Source organism: Euprymna scolopes, chromosome 11 (genome assembly GCF_053919585.1).
Source record: "Euprymna scolopes isolate OS-2025 chromosome 11, ASM5391958v1, whole genome shotgun sequence".
Lineage (NCBI taxonomy): Eukaryota > Metazoa > Mollusca > Cephalopoda > Sepiida > Sepiolidae > Euprymna > Euprymna scolopes.
In genome coordinates, this window is record NC_136492.1 from 3,271,898 (window position 1) to 3,295,000 (window position 23,103).

Here is a 23,103-nt window from a genome sequence, read left to right on the forward strand (position 1 = left end):
CTACACAGCTTCTACGCCACCATCTTTGTTACTGGCAATTACACCCAGGATCTGAACTACACAGCTTCTACGCCACCATCTTTGTTACTGGCAATTACACCCAGGATCTGAACTACACAGCTTCTACGCCACCATCTTTGTTACTGGCAATTACACCCAGGATCTGAACTACACAGCTTCTACGCCGCCATCTTTGTTACTGGCAATTACACCCAGGATGTGAACTACACAGCTTCTACGCCACCATCTTTGTTACTGGCAATTACACCCAGGATGTGAACTACACAGCTTCTACGCCACCATCTTTGTTACTGGCAATTACACCCAGGATCTGAACTACACAGCTTCTACGCCGCCATCTTTGTTACTGGCAATTACACCCAGGATCTGAACTACACAGCTTCTACGCCGCCATCTTTGTTACTGGCAATTACACCCAGGATCTGAACTACACAGCTTCTACGCCGCCATCTTTGTTACTGGCAATTACACCCAGGATATGAACTACACAGCTTCTACGCCGCCATCTTTGTTACTGGCAATTACACCCAGGATCTGAACTACACAGCTTCTACGCCGCCATCTTTGTTACTGGCAATTACACCCAGGATCTGAACTACACAGCTTCTACGCCGCCATCTTTGTTACTGGCAATTACACCCAGGATCTGAACTACACAGCTTCTACGCCGCCATCTTTGTTACTGGCAATTACACCCAGGATCTGAACTACACAGCTTCTACGCCGCCATCTTTGTTACTGGCAATTACACCCAGGATCTGAACTACACAGCTTCTACGCCGCCATCTTTGTTACTGGCAATTACACCCAGGATCTGAACTACACAGCTTCTACGCCGCCATCTTTGTTACTGGCAATTACACCCAGGATCTGAACTACACAGCTTCTACGCCGCCATCTTTGTTACTGGCAATTACACCCAGGATCTGAACTACACAGCTTCTACGCCGCCATCTTTGTTACTGGCAATTTCACCCAGGATCTGAACTACACAGCTTCTATGGCGCCATCTTTGTTACTGGCAATTACACCCAGGATCTGAACTACACAGCTTCTATGCCGCCATCTTTGTTACTGGCAATTACACCCAGGATCTGAACTACGCAGCTTCTACGCCGCCATCTTTGTTACTGGCAATTACACCCAGGATCTGAACTACACAGCTTCTACGCCGCCATCTTTGTTACTGGCAATTACACCCAGGATCTGAACTACACAGCTTCTATGCCGCCATCTTTGTTACTGGCAATTACACCCAGGATCTGAACTACACAGTTTCTACGCCGCCATCTTTGTTACTGGCAATTACACCCAGGATCTGAACTACACAGCTTCTACGCCACCATCTTTGTTACTGGCAATTACACCCAGGATCTGAACTACACAGCTTCTACGCCACCATCTTTGTTACTGGCAATTACACCCAGGATCTGAACTACACAGCTTCTACGCCACCATCTTTGTTACTGGCAATTACACCCAGGATTTGAACTACACAGCTTCTACGCCACCATCTTTGTTACTGGCAATTACACCCAGGATTTGAACTACACAGCTTCTACGCCACCATCTTTGTTACTGGCAATTACACCCAGGATCTGAACTACACAGCTTCTACGCCGCCATCTTTGTTACTGGCAATTACACCCAGGATTTGAACTACACAGCTTCTACGCCACCATCTTTGTTACTGGCAATTACACCCAGGATTTGAACTACACAGCTTCTACGCCACCATCTTTGTTACTGGCAATTACACCCAGGATCTGAACTACACAGCTTCTATGCCACCATCTTTGTTACTGGCAATTACACCCAGGATCTGAACTACACAGCTTCTATGCCACCATCTTTGTTACTGCAATTACACCCAGGATCTGAACTACACAGCTTCTACGCCACCATCTTTGTTACTGGTAATTACACCCAGGATCTGAACTACACAGCTTCTACGCCACCATCTTTGTTACTGGCAATTACACCCAGGATCTGAACTACACAGCTTCTACGCCACCATCTTTGTTACTGGCAATTACACCCAGGATCTGAACTACACTCTGTTCAGCATAATGTCTCAACACTTAACACTTTGTATTCAAACTGACAGAGAACCATATCTGACAACCCCCCCCCAAAAAAAAAAAAAATTATAAAGTGTAAATAATCAAAAAAAAAAAAATCTTGTGTTTCAAAATGACAGCATCAAGATTAGAAAAGAATGTCAAAAGAAACTTCTAAACACAAGTATTCAAAGTATTCAAGGAAGAATTTCACAATTAAAGACTTGTGGTAAGACCCTCAAAGCATTAACCTGATCAGATCCGTAGTAATGATTTTAAATTCAAAATAAACAAGCCGAGCATGCAGGGTATCCCTACACAAATTAAAAATTTATTTTCACTATGACTAATAATCCAAGGCATGGTTATTGAGAAAGTGCGAACAAACAAGAGTGTATGTATTACTATGTCCAATCTCGCCTATGTCGGGAGAGCAAAAAGGAATTTTTAAATCTAACTTTTTTTTTTTTAATGTGGTGTTTATATGCGGAATTTAGAAAAAAAAAAAAAAATTGAAAGAAAAGAAAAAACTTACTTTGCATATATTAGCACAGGATTCTTTTTTTCCGACGCCAACAAGGTTTCCATTGATCCCAGAGAAATAGTGAAGAGTTTCGTTCAAGATGGTTTTATCAACTTCCTTTGATATCTTATTCCATTTTTCAAATAAATGTTTCATCAAGATACTAAAAAAAAAGTTTATACAAATATACATATAAATATAAAAAAAGATTAAATATTTGTATTGAATAAAAAAATATCAGAAAAACCTCCTGTAATCTGAAATTTAATTCTTTTAATTAAACTTTGAATTTCAACAAAATTAAGAATCAAAAAAATAATTTTTGCTAACCCACACTTGTTAACCTGCAAAATTCATTAGAATGTTCCTTGGCCATGAGTCAAGTGAGAAAATTAACCGTGTTTCATTTAGTAAAAAAAAAAAAAAAAAAAATTAAAGTTTATACAAATTAGTGTTGGGACAATTAATCGGAATTGGAAAAATCAGAACTTTTTGGGGTATCAGAAAAATTTGTATTTATTTTCTGATGCCAAAACGATTCCTTTGTCTCTTTTTTTTTTATTTGATTTTGTTTGAAACAAAATCTTCCACAGCTGTTAGTAATAATAAAATCAATATTTATTGATTTTAAATGACCAGTAAAACTAAAATCTATCGATTACTACGAGAAGTGTATTTTCACGTTTGAGCAAAATATCTGCACATTGAACACATGTTTTTGCTTTAATCAGATAAAAAATAACTTTAATGTAAATATTTAGAGATTTATAAAGAATCGGAATCAAAATCAGTAATTGTATCGGAATCAGGAATTTAGTAAGGAATTGGGAGAAAAATATTGGAATCGTCCCATCACTAATACAAATATAAATATAAAAAAATAAAATAAAATATTTGTATTGAATAAAAAATATCAGAAAAAACTTCTGTAATCTGAAATTTAATTCTTATAATTAAACTTTCAATTTCAACCAAAATTAAAAAAGAATTAAAAATTTTTGGCTAACTCACACTTGTTGTCCCTTGGCCATGAGTCAAGTGGGAAAATTAACCGTGTTTTAAGTGAGGAATTCAAATAGTGGTTAGCACTTCAGTTAAAACAAAAATAAAGATACTCTCTTTCCCCTTTGGAGTTCCAAGAATTGGTCATTCCCTTCCCCAAATACTGACAATTCCACTCAATAAATATCATTGTGATATTTATTGAGTGGATGTCTATCAGTATTTTTTAGTTTTTTAAAAAGTTTTTACCAATTCTTGGAACTCCAAATGAAAGAGCATCATGGCACCATCTTTGTTTTCGTTTCAAACTTAAAACACTTTAAAATAAGTTAAAATACTAAAAACTTATCCAGGTAGGTAGAAGAGTAACTTATCTTGCCTTTGGTAACATTTATTTGCGATATATTTGTTTCTTTACCACTTTTTCGTACCTTGGTTCATTGTAAAACAAACCTGAAAAATGAGTACAAAAAAAAAAAAGGATGCTACTTCAACATTCTTCCTCTGGCCTTACTGGATATGAAGAACAAGTTACTATAGTTTGATTAGAAATTTATTCGTACAGTTTCATCAACGCAATAATCTGTAAATATTTCTTCGACACGTTACAATCATTAAATATGATTCTAGGATAATGAAAGTTTATTTTATAAACTCGATCCACCTTTTACGTAATATACTTCTTGTTCCAGTATGACACCATTTTGTAAAAAAGATTGATTATCCTAGTATATTTACTCATTTCAAACATGGGTACTCATGCAGAGAGTGATCTGTGCTGAAATAATAACATTTAAAAAGCCATTCTTAACATGGGGAGGGTGTTTTGTACCTATTCTGTACTTTAACCTTACAATTGAATAAAAAAACATAAAACTTTAATTAAACGTGGAAATACGATTTAAAAAATAGCGCGGATCACTATCTGCATTAGCACCCAAACAGGTTTTCTTCAGAAACGTGCATAATACTAAATTGATTTTAACTCAAAACCGGTTATCATGTAATACTACTACTAAGAGAAAAAATTTTTTTTTTTTTTTATTCTTTTATTTATTTTTATATCAGATTTTGATGGCAAACTTTTTTTTTTTTTTTTCTAAAATTCGAATCAATTATATTCACACACTTTCAACAGAAAATATGTGGTTAGGAAATAATTGCATAAAAACAAGAACACAATAATATAGACATGCACGTATCATAAAAATAAGATTGAGTCCTGATCCTTCATCTTGCCCAAATCATGGTCAGAGGTGATAAAGGGATAGATTGTCTTATCAACTCTACACTTAAGCACTGACTCTGAGAAAATGTTTAGGGAGCTATAACTCCTACGCACAGGTATTCTGACAACGAATCAGTCACTCCATGAGCAAGAACAAAAATCATAATTATATAACTTAAAAATTTAGAACATCATAACTATATAACTTTTACAAATTAACCGGTCACCCTCATCCAAAATATTACTTATCCATCTATATAATTATAAAACTCAAATGACCTTGTAACGAGTGATGTAACCCACTTTCCGGTTTACGACATCCGGTTGCGCATGTGCGCATGACCTGTGCACTGAAATATTAAAGTTATTATTCCGAAATTATCCAACATGGAAGAAATGAACGATGTAAAAAAAATAAAAAATAAAAAAGCAGACAGTGTTAACAATTGTTTATTCAGATAATTTAAATGCAAAAAAAAAAAATCCAAAAGAACAATTGGAATGCTGAAATATTAACGTTATTATTTAAAGATTATTATTTAACATGGGAAGAGTGGGGTTTAAAATAACTTAAACGTAATACAGAAATGACCGATGTAAAAAAAAAAAAAAAAAAAAAAAAAAAATGCAGATATATCAAAATTTGAATTCAACTATAATAAGTATTATGGTATCTGTTCAGTGCACATTTACCTATAAGTATGGCCAACCACTTATAATTCAGTAACTGTAAATTTAAAAAAAAAATAATAATAATTATAATAAACAGAACGACTCATAGAAATCTATATTCTTTTTTCATTTTAATATACTTTCATAGAAATGTTTCTGTTATGTCAAAAAAAAACCTATTTTCTTTACATCACAAGTGTCACACTCATACATGAATTCCATAGCTAATATAACATACTGACCCAACGGGTCACGGGTAGTCTAGTTTTTATTAAAGGGTTTTTGTTTTTTTTAATTGCATTTGCATTCCAAATAAGGCAAAATGCCACTTTGATGTAGGGAGGACTACTATCTGGGACATAATTTGTAGGGGTACTATGTAGGGAGTTGAGCAGAAAGAAGTCTGTTTCCATTAGAATTTTTGTTATGAAAATCATATTTTTTCTTCTCAGGCTGAATGTAAATTTAGCAAAAGATATTGGCCTCTTTCCCCAGCCTTTCCTCACGTTTAGCCAAACAAATGTGAAAATAAAATAAAATCCTCACGTTTAGCCAAACAAATGTGAAAATAAAGAAAAATCTGTGCAATGAAAATAACTAAGAAAATCAAATTTTATGCGTAAGAGAAGAGTGACTGTTTTACATCGCCATCTTGAAAATAACATGTTGATGTCTGTATACATGTTCATTATAAAAAGAAAAGTTAAATAGAAAACTGTATCCTTATGTAAAATTTTCTCAAGGTAGACAGACTCTTTGTGCATTGTGTGTGCTGAGAAAATGTTACATTGTTAATTCATTTGTTTCCTTCCATGATATGAAGTTATTTAACGAACAATGTTTTTATTTACTTCGTAATTAATTTAACTAAGGTTATTAATTAACCTAACAAACATTATTAAATCCAGTCTTGAATCTCCAAATGTCCCTGTGTGCCAAATCTCAACATGCATAGTTAAAGGAGCAGTGGTGCGTGGGTAAAACGCTCTAAAATCATCAAATATGTATATTTTTTAATTGAAAGCAAGCCAGGTTTAATTTCAGAAGAGTTTCCAATGGATAAATATTCTGTACTAGTCCTGGAGAAAAAGAGTTTTTGGTGTGTAGCTGATGTGTATAAGTCTCGAACTTAAAAATTTTGCAGTTAAAGATCTTTCTCATGTTGACGCAAAAAAATTATGCTAAAAGATTCAATATTTTTATGGAGCAATTCTGATTTCTGATTGGTTGCTAGCAGAGCGTGGCTCCATTTGATTGGTCAGTTCCTATTGCTAGTGTCTCTTGCAACTTTCTTTAATCATACTCTCATAAAATACTGCAACGTATATCTTATTTTAATGAAAGGCACTAATTTAGCGTTTTCCAAAATTTTAGTTCCTCGCGACTAGATTAGCAACGAGTGAAACAGGGGAATAAAAATTTCTTGCAAAAGTGAGTGGATGGTGCTATGAGCATAACAGAATACTTAATTGTGTTCCTCATTCGATCCCAGGCAACATCAATTCTTCCTGCAAACTACATCATAAATTGTAAAATAATTTTTATTAAAACTTGTGCTTCCTCAACGGCAATACCACCAACTTAAACTGACATTCAGCAGAATTCCAACCCTTCAATATAGAGGTCCCAAGATGCTAGAATGAATTCTATTCTAATAACGTATTTCCTTGAACTAGTAGCTTGTTGAATTTCTTCCCTGCTACCTGTTTCCCTGACTGTATCAACATACAGAAATTTAAATGTAATGTGAACAAACATTTTGCTGCACAACTCCCCAGCTAAGTGCCCTCATAAATCTGGTCCATAATTCAGAATAGCCCCTTACATCTTGCTTGACGTGAATAAAAAAAAAAACAGAAGGAAAGAAAAAGAGAAACAACCTACCCCGATTGTTTGAGGTGTTTCGTATACATTTGCCGCCACAAATTAAAGCAATGAGGGTCTTTACCTAAACATGTATCTAAACATGCCAGCAACTGAAAGAAATGAAAAAAATGACAAAATTGTTAGACAGTTTATGAATCTTAATACGTTAAAATTGTAATGAAGGAAAATGAAAGAAAGAAAGGAAAAAAATGAAAAAAAAATGAAAAAAAAATGACAAAATTGTTAGACAGTTTATGAATCTTAATACGTTAAAATTGTAATGAAGGAAAATGAAAGAAAGGCAAAAAAAATGAAAGGAAAAAAATGAAAGAAAAAAAAATGAAAGAAAAAATGAAAGAAAAAATGAAAGAAAAAATAAAAGAAAAAATAAAAGAAAAAAAAATAAAGATAAAAATGAAAGATAAAAATGAAAGATAAAAATGAAAGATAAAAATTAAAGATAAAAATTAAAGATAAAAATTAAAGATAAAAATTAAAGATAAAAATCAAAGATAAAAAAATCAAAGATAAAAAAATCAAAGATAAAAAAAATCAAAGAAAAAAAAATCAAAGAAAAAAAATCAAAGAAAAAAAATCAAAGAAAAAAAATGAAAGAAAAAAAATGAAAAAAAAAATGAAAAAAAAAAATGAAAAAAAAAAATGAAAAAAAAAAATTAAAAAAAAATTAAGAAAAAAAATGAAAGAAAAAAGGAAAGAAAAAAAGGAAAGAAAAAAAGGAAAGAAAAAAGGAAAGAAAAAAGGAAAGAAAAAATGAAAGAAAAAAGGAAAGCAAAAAAGGAAAGCAAAAAAGGAAAAAATGAAAGAAAAACGGAAAGAAAAAAATGAAAGAAAAAAAATGAAAGAAAAAAAATGAAAGAAAAAAAATGAAAGAAAAAAAATGAAAGAAAAAAAATGAAAGAAAAAATGAAAGAAAAAAAATGAAAGAAAAAAAAATGAAAGAAAAAAAATGAAAGAAAAAAAATGAAAGAAAAAAAATGAAAGAAAAAAAAATGAAAGAAAAAAAATGAAAGAAAAAAAATGAAAGAAAGAAAATCCAATTTTATTTTTATCCAATAAATGTTTTGGAGAAAAAAAAATCCAATTTTACTTTAATCCAATAAAGGTTTTGGTGAAAAAAAAATCCAATGCTGCTTTAATTAAAAAATTATTTTATTAAAATTATATTTTCTTATGCAGATTTTTCAATAAATGTTTTTTACAATTATGTATTGATACATTTTTATACAATGTTTGGGTTTTCAAATATTTTTGTGCTCGGAAAAAAAAAAATCTTGTTTGTTACATATTTGTCGTGTTATTTGACCAAGAAGAAATTTGAGTTATCGCCCCTAACAATGGCATTGTCCATGTAATGAAGTAGTGCCTATTCTAATATTGGGTAACAGACACAGACATTTGGCAAAGAGACAGAGTGAGAGGGAGCAAAGAAAGAGAGAGAGTGATAGGGGGGCAAAGAAAGAGAGAGAGTGAGAGGGGCAAAGAGCGAGACGGGGGCCAAAGAGAAAGAATGCAAAAGGGAGAAACAAACTGTCATACTTATTAGATTTAGAGAGAAGGTTGCAGTTATTGGTATAAATAAAAAGAAAATTTTTATAGCATTAAAAAGGGGGCATGAGTTAATAAAGTAAGTTATCGCCCTTTACGACCCTTGATGACTGAAGAGTTCGAGAGATGAGCAAGACCTGCTGGACACTCAATATTGTCATGTAATTTAATGTTTCTACCTTGAATAAAATGGTTGACATACAAATAAGCCTGTATACTTGTTATTATAATATCCAGCCGTCGCATTTCTCTGACAAAGAAAAAAAAAAAAAAATCAAAACTCACTTCTGCCTTCATAGTTTGCGAACAATTTGGAGTAAGTCTGCTCAGATACGATGGGAAAAAGAATCGTAGTTTCTTTTCAACCTGATTTCCATAAGAAATTGCCTGAAATTAAACAAAATTAAAAAATTAGAAATTTTTTTTTTCAAAATGTATACATGCAGCCATCACTAATCTCTCCTTCTAAGGTTAAAAAAAAAAAAAAAAGATTCTTAAATCTAATAGGTCCCGCACTATCAACAAAGCTCCAATCCCTGCCACATGACCACAATGTTGCATCTTCGTGTCTGTTTTACAAATATTTTAATGGAATGTGCTCTGATGAACTGTTAGCACTTGTGCCCTCTCAACATACTTTGACTGCTGAATTTTAGAATTCCCTCCCTGTTTCTTAATTGTACTGACATGCAGAAGTTTAAACTCCTTACATAGTTTCCTGTACACATGATCCCAACAACTTGTGTGAATTGAAAAAAAAAAAAAAAAAAAATTTGATTAAAAAAATTAAATTTCCTGTTTAGATATTCGCGTTCAAATTTTCGAGGAACTAAATTTTAAAAAGTTGCGATCTATTTCTAAATTGAAAGGGAAAACAGATTTTTTCTTTCTTTACAGGCAGATTTATAAGATAAATAAATTTGTATCAAAATCTCACGAACAAATGAGAAATTTTTTGTTTTGGGTTTACAACAAAATTATGAATAACTTGTTTAATCTTTCTTCAATATATATATAAAAGCGAAAATGTGTATATGTATGTATGTTTGTATGTATGTGTGTTTTTATGTCACGCAAAAACTTTCGACACGGGTCACGGATTTTCACCAGATAGGTATCATTTTAAACTTCCAACCTTCGCCTGACAAATATCGAAAAATTGGCCAAAAACATTAATTCCTTCACCCTAAAATCAGTTTTGTACAGCGAGGGGTGCCGAAAAAATCGTTACTTCATTTTCTCTGCTCCTGCTACTACGACAATGACGTCATGTTTGACCTAGAAAACATTCGCGTTAGTTTCAACCACCTGCAAGTGCTTTTAAAGGTTTAATTTTATCCGTTATAAGTGTATGTCTCTTTGGCATAGGGGTAACGTGTCGGGCATTTTTTTTTGCCCGCCTTAGCCTCGATGTTTCTGGTTCAAGCCTGTCTTTCTACCTAAACTTTTTTTCCTCTTTTACACCTTTTTTTTCCTTTTTTTTTTCTTTTTAACGTTTGTTCGTTGTTTTGCTTTGTATTGGTTTTTCCAATTTTTCTTAACATCGTGTTTTTTTTTATAATATTAAAACAGCGTCACCCTCTCCTACATACACCCCCCCAAACACCCGGGCAATGCCGGGTACCCCCGCTAGTCTAAATATATAAAAGCGAAAATGTATGTGTGTATGTTTGTGTGTCTGCTAAAAACTTTCGACAGGCTGAACAAAAATTCACAAATTTGGTCTCATATGAAAGCCCCATCCTTTGCCCGACAAAAACGTTAATTTTTTCACCCTGAAATCAGCAATTTTCTACAGGGAAGGGGGTCAGCAAAAACCGTCCTCTCATGACAATGTCGCTTCTACACATGCATCATTCGACGCCGTAACCTGATTTAGTTTAAAGATTAAAAAAAAATTAGCTAATTTTGTGTACGTCGTGTTAGGTCAGTTGGTTAGAGGGCTGGGTCATTATATAAACGTTTTGGGTTCGAATCGATTTTTTAAATTTTAATATTGAAGCAGGGTTATTTAAGCCATTTTTCACGTAACGTTCGTTTTTCTGGGTTTTTTTTTTTATTTCGCTTATTTTTAGCGACACCCAAAAATACCCGGGTACCCACAGATTTTTAAAATTTTAATATCGAAATAGGCTTATTTAAGCCATTTTTCACATGTTTTTTTTTTTGTTTTAACGTTTGTTTTTCTGTTTTTTAAAGTTTTATGGTTTGTTTTTCTGTTTTTTTAAAGTTTTAAGGTTTGTTTTTCTGTTTTCTTTTTCCAATTCTACATTTACCATCGTTCGTTTGCCTTACGTTAGGTTTTTTTTTTTTTTTTTCGATTTTTTAATTTTTATTTAATATTTAAAAATATTTACTTCACTTATTCTTATGTTTTGATTACCCACCGCCCGAGCACCCCCCCCCCACTTTATTTTTCAGATTTTTAAAAGTTTTAACCTTCGTTTTTCGTTTTTTGTTTTGTTTACTTTGCTTATTCTTATGTTTTGATTAACATCCCCCACCCCCGTCTGAACACACACACCTCCAAACACTCTGGCAACGCCGGGTACCTCCCCCCCCGATAAATATAAATATAAAAGCGAAAATGTGTGTATGTATGTTTGTATGTGTGTTTGTGTGTCCGCTAAAAACTTTCGACAGACACGACAAAAATTCACAAACTCGGTATCATATTGAAGCCCCATCCCTCAAATGAAAAATATCGAAAAATTGGCCAAAAGCGTTCATTTTTTTTCACCCCGAAATCGACAATTTTCAACAGGGGGGGAAGGGGGTCAACAAAAACGGTCCTTTCGTGATGACGACCGGTTTTACGCATGCGTCAGATGACGTCATGACCTGATTTACTTTAAATACTTGAAGAACTGACTAAATTTCATTTACGTCGCATTAGCTCAGTTGGTTAGCGCGTTTGTTCATTATCTAAACGTTTTGAGTTCGAATCGTGGTGTGAGATGTCTTTTTTTTTTTTTTTTTTAAATTCAAATATTGAACCAATGTTATTTAAGCCATTTTTCACGTAACGTTCGTTTTTTTTTGTTTTTTTTACTTCGCTTATCCACACCCGACCACACACCCAAAAACACCTGGGTACCCACCGATTTTTTTGATTTTTTTAAAAATGGCTTAAATAAGCCTATTTCGATATTAATATCGACACAGGCTTATTTAAGCCATTTTTCACGTGTTCGTTTTTCTGTTTTCTTTTTTGTTTTTTCAATTTTTACATTTAACATTGTTCGTTTGCCTTATGTTAGTTTTTTTTTTAGTACCCTCCCCCCCGCTTAAGTTTTAACGTTGTTTTCTTTTTTTACTTCGCATATAACAAACAAACCTGGTCATTGACCTGTCGTCGTCGTAACGCTCGATGACTACCATGCGCGCACCTGTCAATTTGGTTCTTAAATAAATTCAAACATCTTTCAGTAACTCATTCTGGCTGGCCGATTTTATTTTCAAACTTCGTCTCAGGGCTTCTGGTTCGATCCTACTAACTTTTACCCCCCCCCCCCCCCCCCCCGTTTCTTTTTTATTGAACACCACACAAAAGCGAAAATGTATGTATGTATGCATGTGTGTTCGCTTTTTCTGTATGTCTACAAAAGGCTTCTTTCAGAGAAGCGGTCGGTCGGTTCACAATTTTTATATCACATATAAATTGTAATATCTCACAGTTAACAATGAAGCTTGCCTGTCTATTTAATTTGCTAAATTTCGGGAAGATAAATATTCAATATTTGTCGCTCGCTGCATGTGGGTTAGTCTTTTTCCTATAACATCTTGGGAAAATAAAAATCCTGCAGTCAAACTTGACCTCATTAACTCATTAAAACGGGCACCTGCCGAATCCAAGTAATTAAATAAATTCAAACGTGTTTCCGTTAGCATCTCGCGGTGGGGCAATGGTTAACGTTGCACTTTTTTTTTTTTTTTCACACTTTAATTTACAACCTTGCCTCAACGGTTCGGGTTCGATCCTCATATTTACCTACCAAAACATTTTTTTACCCCCCCCCCACCGGAGTTTCCACACACACCTCCAAACACCCGGGCAACGCCGGGTACCCCTCGCTAGTCTATATATATAAAAGCAAAAATGTATGTATGTTTGTGTGTATGTTTGGATGTCTGCTAAAAACTTTCAACAGACGCGACGAAAATTCATAAACTCGGTATCACATCGAAGCTCCATCCTTTGCTCAAAAAATATTGAAAAATTGACCAAAAACGTTAACTTTTTCACCCCGAAATCGACAATTTTCGATTGGGGGGGGGGGGGGGTCAACAAAAACGGTCCTCTCGTGACAATGACCGATTCTACGCAAGCGTCAGATGACGTAGTGACCTGATTTACTTTAAATAGTTGAAAAAGCGAACAAATTTCGATAACGTTGCCTTAGCTCAGTTGGTTAAGACCTTGGTTCATTATCTAAACTTTTTGGGTTCGAATCGTGGTGCGATATGTTTTTTTGTTTTTTTTTTTCGATTTTTTAAATTCTAATATCAAAACAGACTTATTTAAGCCATTTTTCACGTGTTGGTTTTTCTGTTTTCATCGTTCGTTTGCCTTACGTTAGTTTTTTTTGTGTTTTTTTTCCCCCGCTCAAGTGTTAACGTTGTTTTCTTTTTTTACTTCGCTTACAACAAACAAACCTACGTCGTCGTCGTCGAAACGCTCAACGACTTCCGGCTGCGCACCTGTCAATTTGGTTCTTAAATAAATTCAAACATCTTTCACTAACTCATTCTGGCTGGCCGATTTTATTTTCAAACTTCGCCTCAGGGCTTCGGGTTCATTTTTATTATTATTTATATTTGAATATACATCTTTGAAAACTGCTTAAAATTTTGGTCATTCACCATGACAATCAAAACACTTCATGCAAATCAAAAGCACATATTTAATATAAGTTCAATTGACGTGTTTATGGAACAGTATGGTGATAGGGTCCCTTTTCTCTAACTGAAATAAGGAAGGGACTTTTCTTATTTTTTTGCTTACCAGAATTCAGTTGACAAAGTTTACTTAAGTAATTCTTGCAGCTACTCACTGAAACCAATATCAATAATTTCCCTCACTCTTTATCTGTGCCTAAACCTAAATGTGGATTCCATGAACAAAGCTTCTTTCTTAGAACTGCACATCTGTGGAACTCTTTCGTTTACCTGCTTTCTAGCTGATTACAATATGGTCGTAAACAAGTTCTTGATGAGCTGTTCTCCTTAAGTAATCAAATTTACAAAATTTCCACTACTAACTGTTATTATGATATTGTCCCATAGTCTCAAGGCCTTCATAAGTGGTGACTCCTTTGTCAAAAAAAAGTAAATAAATCTTGAGTTGTAAGTCCTGGAGATAACTGGTTCTCAGTAGACAATTGTTTTGCACAAATTCCTGACTTTGTAATTTTGTAGCCAAAGAGTAAAAGATTCTTTCCGTGTTGACACGAAGAAAACATATGCAAGGTTGCTAAAGAAAAAGGTTTAATTTTTATGGAGTAATTCTGGTTTCTGATTGGTTGATAGCAGAACGTGAATTAATTTGATTGGTCAGTTCCTAGCAGCAGTGTTTATAAATAGAATCTCCCAACTGTGAAGGACCATGAATAGTCAAAAATATTGCAACAACAATAAAAAATGCACATTTCTATTCATTATGAACTGAATGGAATCAAAATTTAAATGTTACCTTTAATTTTGGATATAAATTTTTTAATTTTTTCTTCAAGTCAACCTGGATATTTATATTTGTATCATGAATCAGATCAAAAATATGGAAATATTCTCGAGGTGTAATGGCACCGTACGCAGACGAATGATTCCGATAGGAACTGAAAAACAAAAAAAAATTATTAATGCACATTTTGTAAAACTTTTTTTTTCATGGAATTTCGTTTAATGGAATGCGTACGCAGTGTGATGATGTATGGAAGCGAAACCCGACAGGTGAGGGTTGAGGACATGCGTTGCATGATATGAAAATTATACAATAGATATGTTCTTAAAAGAAAGGATCAGTTCTGATAAGCTCAGAGGAAGATTAAATCTGGACAGTATAGAGAGATGTGTAAAACAGGAGACTTTGTTGGTATGGTCACATTGAAAGAATGGATAAAGACCTAACTGGAAATAGGTTAGTTTGAAAGTCGATTTCTAAAGCTACCCAACACATGCCAATACACAAAACAGTAAAACAGTTACTTTATTGAATTAAACTTTAAAAACATGGGTCATATATAAGCAGGTCCGGCATTGCCTGGGGCAAATTCTATTAAAATTTCTATCTCACTTCTCTTCCCCTCCTTCACTTTCACCCTCCCTCTTTCTTCTCTGCCCAGCCCATTTCTCTTTCTCTCTCTGGATACACACACTTCTTTAATACATAATCTGCCTCCACCGTGACGGAAATCTGTGCCAGTTTAGGTTTATAGAACGAATAATTTTTTTTCTAAATTTTAGATACAATTCATCTGGGACAATACCGATAAACAAAATACCAACTTCGTGGGTGTACGTTACATCGTTTTAGCTGGACATACAAGCATACACACAGACAAAAGGTGAAAGCGAAAATGTGTGTGTGTGTGTGCGTTTTTGTGTATGTCCGCAAAAGACTTTTTTTCCGGGAAGTGATCGGTCGGCTTGCTCCTTCTTAAAACTTTTTATATCACGTCTAAATTGTAATATCTATGAGTTAACTGGGGTCGCCTGACTTTGAAAAGCTAAATATTGCACATTTTTGGATCGCCGAAAAGTGAAACTAATTCGAAGCTTGCGGCATTGTTTCCGGCGCGATTGCCGGGAATATACAGCTTTGATTAATGCTTTGATCAATGCGGAGTTTCTCCTTTATATCAGACAATTGCTATTCAATTTGGACGATCACCTTTTTTATGGAGAGCTGGTTTTCCCCCAACATCTTCGGGAAACAAAAAAAAAAGAAGATGAGGATACAAATAAATAAATAAAAAAAAATGTATCCTTTTTATTAAAATATTTGCAGCTTAATGTAGTTTCAAAGACAGTTTGTTTATTCAAAACTTTAAATTTTATTGAAGATGCTTCTAAGAGTGTGTTTGTTCTCATTGCGTTACATGCTTAAAAAAAAAAATAAAAATCCTCGTTAAATTTGAAATTTAATTACATTTGAAATATATGCATTTATTGATTGATTGATTAGTTTTATGGCATATCAACCTATGTGGTCATTTAATGCCAGAGTCTTTTATATACATTAATAGTTATAGGTTTTATGTATGTATCTGGTGTTCAATGTCTATGTTTATATAGTTAGATAAGGTATATTTTTTTTTTTAAATTTTGTTGAGTAACCCTGTTATCTCCAGATATTTGAGAAGAGTAGTTGGGTCTACATGAGTGAATATGTGCATCTATTTAAATATGTATTCAAGCTTCATAATTTCTTTTAGATTTTACTAGCGGGGGTGCCTGGCGTTACCCGGGTGTTTAACTGGTGTTGTATGGACCCTGCAATTAGGGGGGGGGGGTCAAAACAACAGTAGCGGAGGTGTCCGGGTGTGTGTAGGTGGTGTAGTATGGAACCTGGAGAAAAAAAAAAAAAAATGTTCTTACTCAAGCAAGGTTTCTAAAGCATTCTAATTTGCAAAAAAAAATTGTTCTTACCCAAGCAAGTTTCTAAAACATTCTAATTAGAAAAAATTTTTTTTTTTTTTTAAATGTTCTTACCCGAGTAAGGTTTCTAAATAATCAACCGGATACGATGCGACAGTTATCGTACGGAATCCCAACGAAGATATCATCACTTCTTGCCAAACTGAAAGACAATTTTTTTTAATTTAATTTTCGTAAAATTGAAGACAAAAATTTTTTTAATCAAGACAAAACTTAATCTTGTGACTTAGCACATCCCCTTCCCTTTTGATGAGAAGCATTAGGCTTTGAAATGTCTGGCATAAAGGGCTTTCATAACTCCTATACACTGTATTGTATTCCCTTGTTTCAAATTCATCAATAAATTTACAGGGTGGAACAATAAATTTGTCACCACAAAGAAAACAGCTTTATTTTAAAACTTTTATTAAAAAAAAAAATCTATTCAGTTAACTTGATTATGTAGTAGAGTTGACATCTATTCAATGTAGCCACTTTCAGCCTCAATCACCGCCACAATATGGGTCAGGAACTGGGAGCATGCCTTTTCCACAAGTGCCAGTGGGAGCTCAGTGGATGGCGGCGATCAAGCTATAGTTTTGGTGTTGTGGGAGGTCATGTTGGTGATGTTCTTGAAGTATGACCAAACAAAGTAGTCCAACGGGTTCAGATTGAGAGAGGAGGAGGAGGGGCAGTGAAAGAAGGGTACAAAGTCGTAGCACTCCTTTTGAAGCCAAGTCGGAGTCCCTTTCTTTGGATTGTGGGCCGGCACAGTTCTGATGTCACACCCAGGGTTTGCCAGAGGTCACCTGATTGCACAAGGGGAGCAACACACTCTTCAGCACATCCAGGTCCACTGAAATCTTGACATGAAGATACTTTAGAAAAACGATATGCAATAAGATTCGGTTTTACACTTGGAAAAAAAAAATGCCACAGAAACATATGGAATGCTTCAGACTGCTTTTGGACCATCCTGTATGAACCGAGCATCAGTTTTTGAGTGGCATAAGAGATTTAAAAAAGGCAAGGAGTCTATGAGGGATGAAGAAATGTGTGGGAGGAGTAAGGAAGTCAGAACACCAAAGTTGATTGGCCAAATAAAGAATTTCATGGACAAGGACCGTCGTGTGCTTATAGGGACAATAAGTGCATAGTTTGATGTCAGTGTGGGAACAATTATTCGTGAAAAACTGAAGATGTGAAAGATTTGTACACAATTTGTCCCAAGGATGCTCAGAGAAGATAAGAAAGAAAGACGTTGTCATGACAGCAGAGAGATGGTCGAGATGTCATCAATTCACCTTTCCTATAGTCCAGTCCTTGCTCCCTGTGACTTTTGGTTATTCCCTAAGCTCAAGGAAAACTTTAGAGGCTGTTGTTATGAGACAACTGAGGAGATGAAAAAGGCTGCGACGATGGTCATTGACATGCTCACACAAGAGGACTTCCATGGGGCCTTCCAGAAGTTGTTGGAACGGTACAACAAGTGCATTGCAGCCGGAGGAGATTACTTTGAAGAGGACTAAAGTTTCATATGTGTACTATCAATAAAAGTGCCCATTTGGAAAAAGTCTGGGAACATACGCGTGTGCCCAAATTCTAGTACATATTATATTGGTATGAATAAATGAAGTAAAAAAATATCTCCTTTCCATAAATGTCAAGCACAAACACAGACCCCACAATATCATTAATATGAATAAATTAAAAATAAATTTATTTAAAAAAACTACACTAAGATCAAAGTGTTTGATGATGGAAATTTTCACGTTATTATCTCCCTCGAAAAAAAAAAAAAAAAAAATACAAAGAAAATGCCCTCATATCGATGAGGATGGGTTTCCTTGCTACTTCGAGACTTGGGTAGAAAGTAGCAGTCAAGAATCTGTTCTTGACAATCAGTCTGACAGGTGCAGGGCCCAAAAAACTGGCACAGTACTTGTTGGACTGAGGTACACCACCTAGAAGGTCCGCCCACGCAGGTCTTGCCACTCTGCTTTCAAGTGGGGTAATTTTTTTATTGGTTGCCTGATGAGCCAATACCTGGGAAATGCCAGAAAATTTTTGCTAAGTCAGAATGGGGTGCTGGCTGGACATCCTCACTTTCTGACCTTGTGTCACATCTTGCTGAGGTGGGCAGCAAGTAAATATCTACACAGAAGATGTTGCTTATAAGTAGATGATTTTGTTCTGGAACAATCATAGATAAAGAAACTGTCGTTTTAAAAAGTTAAAAACAAAAAAAAACAAATAGATAATTATACCTACTTTTTAATCCACTGTTGAGATCTTTAAAGCCGGCTTGTCCGATGGCCCAAAGGATTGACAAGCAACGTAACGGACGGTTTTGATGATTCTTCAAAAATTCCATATACTAAAATAAAAATGAATCTGCATAAGACGCAAACAATTGCAAAGTTAAAAATTAAATATAACTAGTGATTCGATATTACATATGTGTGCCGATCATAGCTCGTATGGTCTAGGGATTTATCAGCACCCACATGTAATAAAATTAAAACAAAAGAAAAAGATTTAACGAAAAAGAAATTTATTTAAAAATAAATTAAGAATAAACAAAAGAAAAGATTACCATGTTTGAAGGGCGACAACTCGCTAATAAATTGTCTCCCTGAGATCATAAAGATCGTAATTCTTAATGAAATGTTTTGTTTAGTGTATTTTTATATGTATATGTGTTTCGGTCAACAAACTCAAAGAATAAATAAAAAACTTTACCAGAATCCAGACAGCCAGTTCTTCAGTGAGGTTTTTGTTTTTACGGCCTTATGTGGAAGCCGGAATTCGGACGTTGGTTGCCTCTTTTTGCATCCCAAAATATGTCACGAACTTGTTTTTACGGCCTTATGTGGAAGCCGGAATTGGGACGTTGGTTGCCTCTTTTTGCATCCCAAAATATGTCACGAACTGACTTTACCCACCAATAGCGTTTCTTTTATATGAGTTTTAAAAGGAACTTCCTGGAACCTTCTAGAGACTCAAAAAAGGAACAAAAAGGCGTTCTACGCCTTTTTATATTTATAGACGCCGATTATTATTTATTTTTATGAATAACGACATTCTAGAAACGTCTTTATGTTTTAATTAATATATCAATAAACATATTTATATATTTCTTAATCCAATCATAGGAGAGAATATGTTCTCCTATGACATTCGACGATTCCAATATTTTTACCGATTCCGATTCTTCATAAATCTCTAATTATTTAACTATCAGATTGTTATTTCCTCCGATTTTCGTAAAAACATGTTAAATATGCAGATATTTTCGTAACCGTCAAAATACACTTGTGGAGGATGATCTATCGATTTAAGCTTTACAAATATTTGAAAAATCAATAAATATTTATTATTTTATCATTATTACCAGCAATGGCAAATTTTACTTTAAACAAAATAAAATAAAAACGACAATTAAAAGAATAGTTTTGGCATTAGAAAATAGCCATTAATTTTTCCGATACACCCAAATCTTCCAATTTTTTCGATTCCGGATTCCGATTAATTGTCCCAGCAGTAATAATAACTAGCTACACTGGAGCTTGTGCAGTATACTAAGTAATTCACAATTGTATTTTTCAGTCGCCCACACCGAGAATTGAACCTTCGACCTTCAGGAGAAGGTCACTTTTACAAATTATTTTCCAAGTATTCTAATCACTGCGCCACGGGTACAACAGTTGATGTTTCACCGTCTTCTATTACGTTGCCACATTCGGCGAAGTGTTGCTCAGATCATACTTTTCTTGCCTTGACAGAGTACAAACTCGACTTAAAAGCTTTCTCACAGAAGAGACATTGATAATCTTTCTTTATACTATCATTCAAAAGAAGGTGCTCGACTGAGCTCCAATCTTTGGCTGCTAGTTGTAAAGTATTTATACCAGGAACTCCCAAGTACAACTATTGTAATCTTTCTCCTTCTGTGAACATAAAACTAAAGAATTCCAAGAACTATGTCTGCGAAACACAACAACCATGTAGCTGCTGACCAGCTGTTCATTTTCAAGACCAATGTTAACAAATTCTTGTTGAGCCGTCCTCTTAAATAATATAATCATAATTCAGACCAGACTCAACCATTGTTAGCAGTTCTAAAGTCTGTGTTTCACTGTCCTCCTAACAAATTCATTAATCCTTATCCTCGAGTGGCCTATCAGTAAAACTCATTAGTACAAAAACTGCTATCATACCTGAGGGAGCTTGGACAAAACAAATTCTGGTTTCTCTTTAGCAAGCAATTGGATGAATATGCGGTAACCATATGTGCCAGCACCTACGACAACAAAATAAAACATTTTTTGAAGTTAATAGAAATTGCACATCAGAAACATATAAGCAAAAGTTGTGATTTAAGTCTTCCTATCCTATTAATATATAGATTACTGAAGACTTATACCCAGTCGTGGATGACAGAACAAGAGCAATCTACCAACATGTTCAAAATAAAGCGTTCAGTTCATAATTTCATACAGAGTCCTCAAGTTTGACAGTATTCACCTGAAGGTTGGAGGTTACATCAACCGAAACGTGAAACAACGATGATGAGAACAGTAGTCCGAATAATTAAAAAAATGTGTCAATCCTTATCGAAAAAAATTAAAAAATATTGTTGAATGGAAACAACTTCCTTTAAAATAATATTTTTTATTGTATAACTTCATTATGTAATTTAAAAAATAATTTTTTATTGTATAACTTCATTATGTAATTTTTAAAAAAAAATTTATTGTATAACTTCATTATGTAATTTAAAAAAGGTTTTATTGTATAACTTCATTATGTAATTTAAAAAAAGTTTTTTATTGTATAACTTCATTATGTAATTTTAAAAAATAATAGGTTTCATCTGTATTACCTCCCTTGAAAATAATGAACTTTTGTTTTTGTTTTAACTCCTGTTCACACCTTACAAAACATATTGCCACTTGGACATAAGGGGCTACTATTTGGGGCCATGTCTAGGAAAGATTAACAAGATATTTGTTTGTGTTACATTTAAACTTCTGCATATCAGTACAACCAGGGAAACAGGCAGCAGGAAGGGAATTCCAAAGTCTAGCTGTCCGAGGGAAGAAACTATTAGAATAGAAAGCTTTCTGGCATTTAGGGACAACAACAGTGAAGGGGTGAGAGCTTATTGCTAAGCAGGTTTGTCGGGGATATGTATGTCAAGGGAGTGCAAGTGAAACAAGTTCATCAGAACGCATTCCATTAAAATATTTGTAAAACAGGCACAGTGATGCAACATTGTGGTGATGGGACAGGGGTCTAAGAGTGGGAGACTAGTGGTAAATGCACTAACCCAGATGTGACAACAATACTCCATGCATAGGCGAATGGTGGCCTTGTAAAGATTTTGGTAAATTATCGTTTGTTGAAATAAATAAAAATAAGGTACTTGTACAGTTTAATCAAGACATTAAAAAATGAAAATATCGAAAAAAAAAAAAAGTCTAAATGGTATGTATCCGTTATGGAACTAAGTTCTTCGGAAAAAAATTTAACTTAATTTCATCGTATTTTTTTTTTTACAGCGAAAAAACAATTTGTTATGATATTGAGCAAAAGGTTCGATTTTTAGGAAGAAAAGCTAGTATTAAAGGTGGGGAGGGAGTGTCGGCGCTTTAACTGGAGTTATCTCCCCGTGGCAAGTTCAATAAATTCCATAATGGCTGACTTCAATGCACTCTCATAAAAACGTGTTTTTCCGCTGTAAAAAAAAAAGGCAAAAAAACTACCCGATCAAATTAAGTTAAATTTTTTTCGGAGATCTTCAGTCCAAAACGGATGCGTACAGTATAACCCTTTTTTAGATATTTTCATTTTTTAATGTCTTGATTAAACTGTACAAGTAATAAAGAAAACAAAAAACTAGAGAAAGAAGAAATTTCTAACACTTTGATAGAACTTGGATTTTTTATTTAGTAGTAACTAACTAACTATATTAACTAAATATATTTTAACTTGTCCAGATTTTGCATATATTATTATAGTCGTGATTTTAAAGGTAAACAAAAAAAAAAAAAAAAAAAAATTTAGGTGCCATCAGCTAAGATTCGAAACCGAAACTGTAACATTCAAAGTTGGTAGTTCCCTCTGTACCAACATGACGCGCATTGAACTGATTAAAAATAAACGAAGATGAATGTACAAAATGTTTAACGATTTTTTTCAATTTTGACCCATTTTTGACTCCTTAAAAACAATTTTAAAATCCAATCCTTTGAGGTCCTAGTGACTTAGTTTCGAAGGAGATAAAGTTTGGAAATATGAAAACAGATAGACAGACATATAGCCGTTTATGTTAAATTCAAGTGAAAATCCACTTTTTTTCTTGATAAAAAAGGGAGAAATTCCTCTAAAAACTGGATTAAATATTTGCAAATTTCCCTTAAAAATATTAAATAAGCTGAGCATGCAGGGTCCCCTTCCACGAGTGAAAAATTTACTTTCACCATGACTAATGTTTGTGCAAAATTATAAAAAAAAAACAAGGCATG

At 33.9% G+C, this 23,103-nt stretch overlaps 1 protein-coding gene across 1 annotated transcript in view; it reads right to left on the reverse strand.

Moving 5' to 3' along the window:
- Positions 1-23,103, reverse strand: part of LOC145287734 (transmembrane protein 214-A-like) — a 119,836-nt gene that overhangs the window by 73,788 nt on the left and 22,945 nt on the right. Inside the window, exons 5-11 of the mRNA XM_080135497.1 lie at positions 20,794-20,876; positions 18,845-18,950; positions 16,649-16,736; positions 14,631-14,772; positions 9,224-9,325; positions 7,391-7,482; positions 2,617-2,767 (exon numbers count right to left, since the gene is read on the reverse strand). Of these exons, the coding sequence (XP_079991623.1) occupies positions 2,617-2,767; positions 7,391-7,482; positions 9,224-9,325; positions 14,631-14,772; positions 16,649-16,736; positions 18,845-18,950; positions 20,794-20,876 (764 nt within the window). The remainder of the gene's footprint in view (positions 1-2,616; positions 2,768-7,390; positions 7,483-9,223; positions 9,326-14,630; positions 14,773-16,648; positions 16,737-18,844; positions 18,951-20,793; positions 20,877-23,103) is intronic.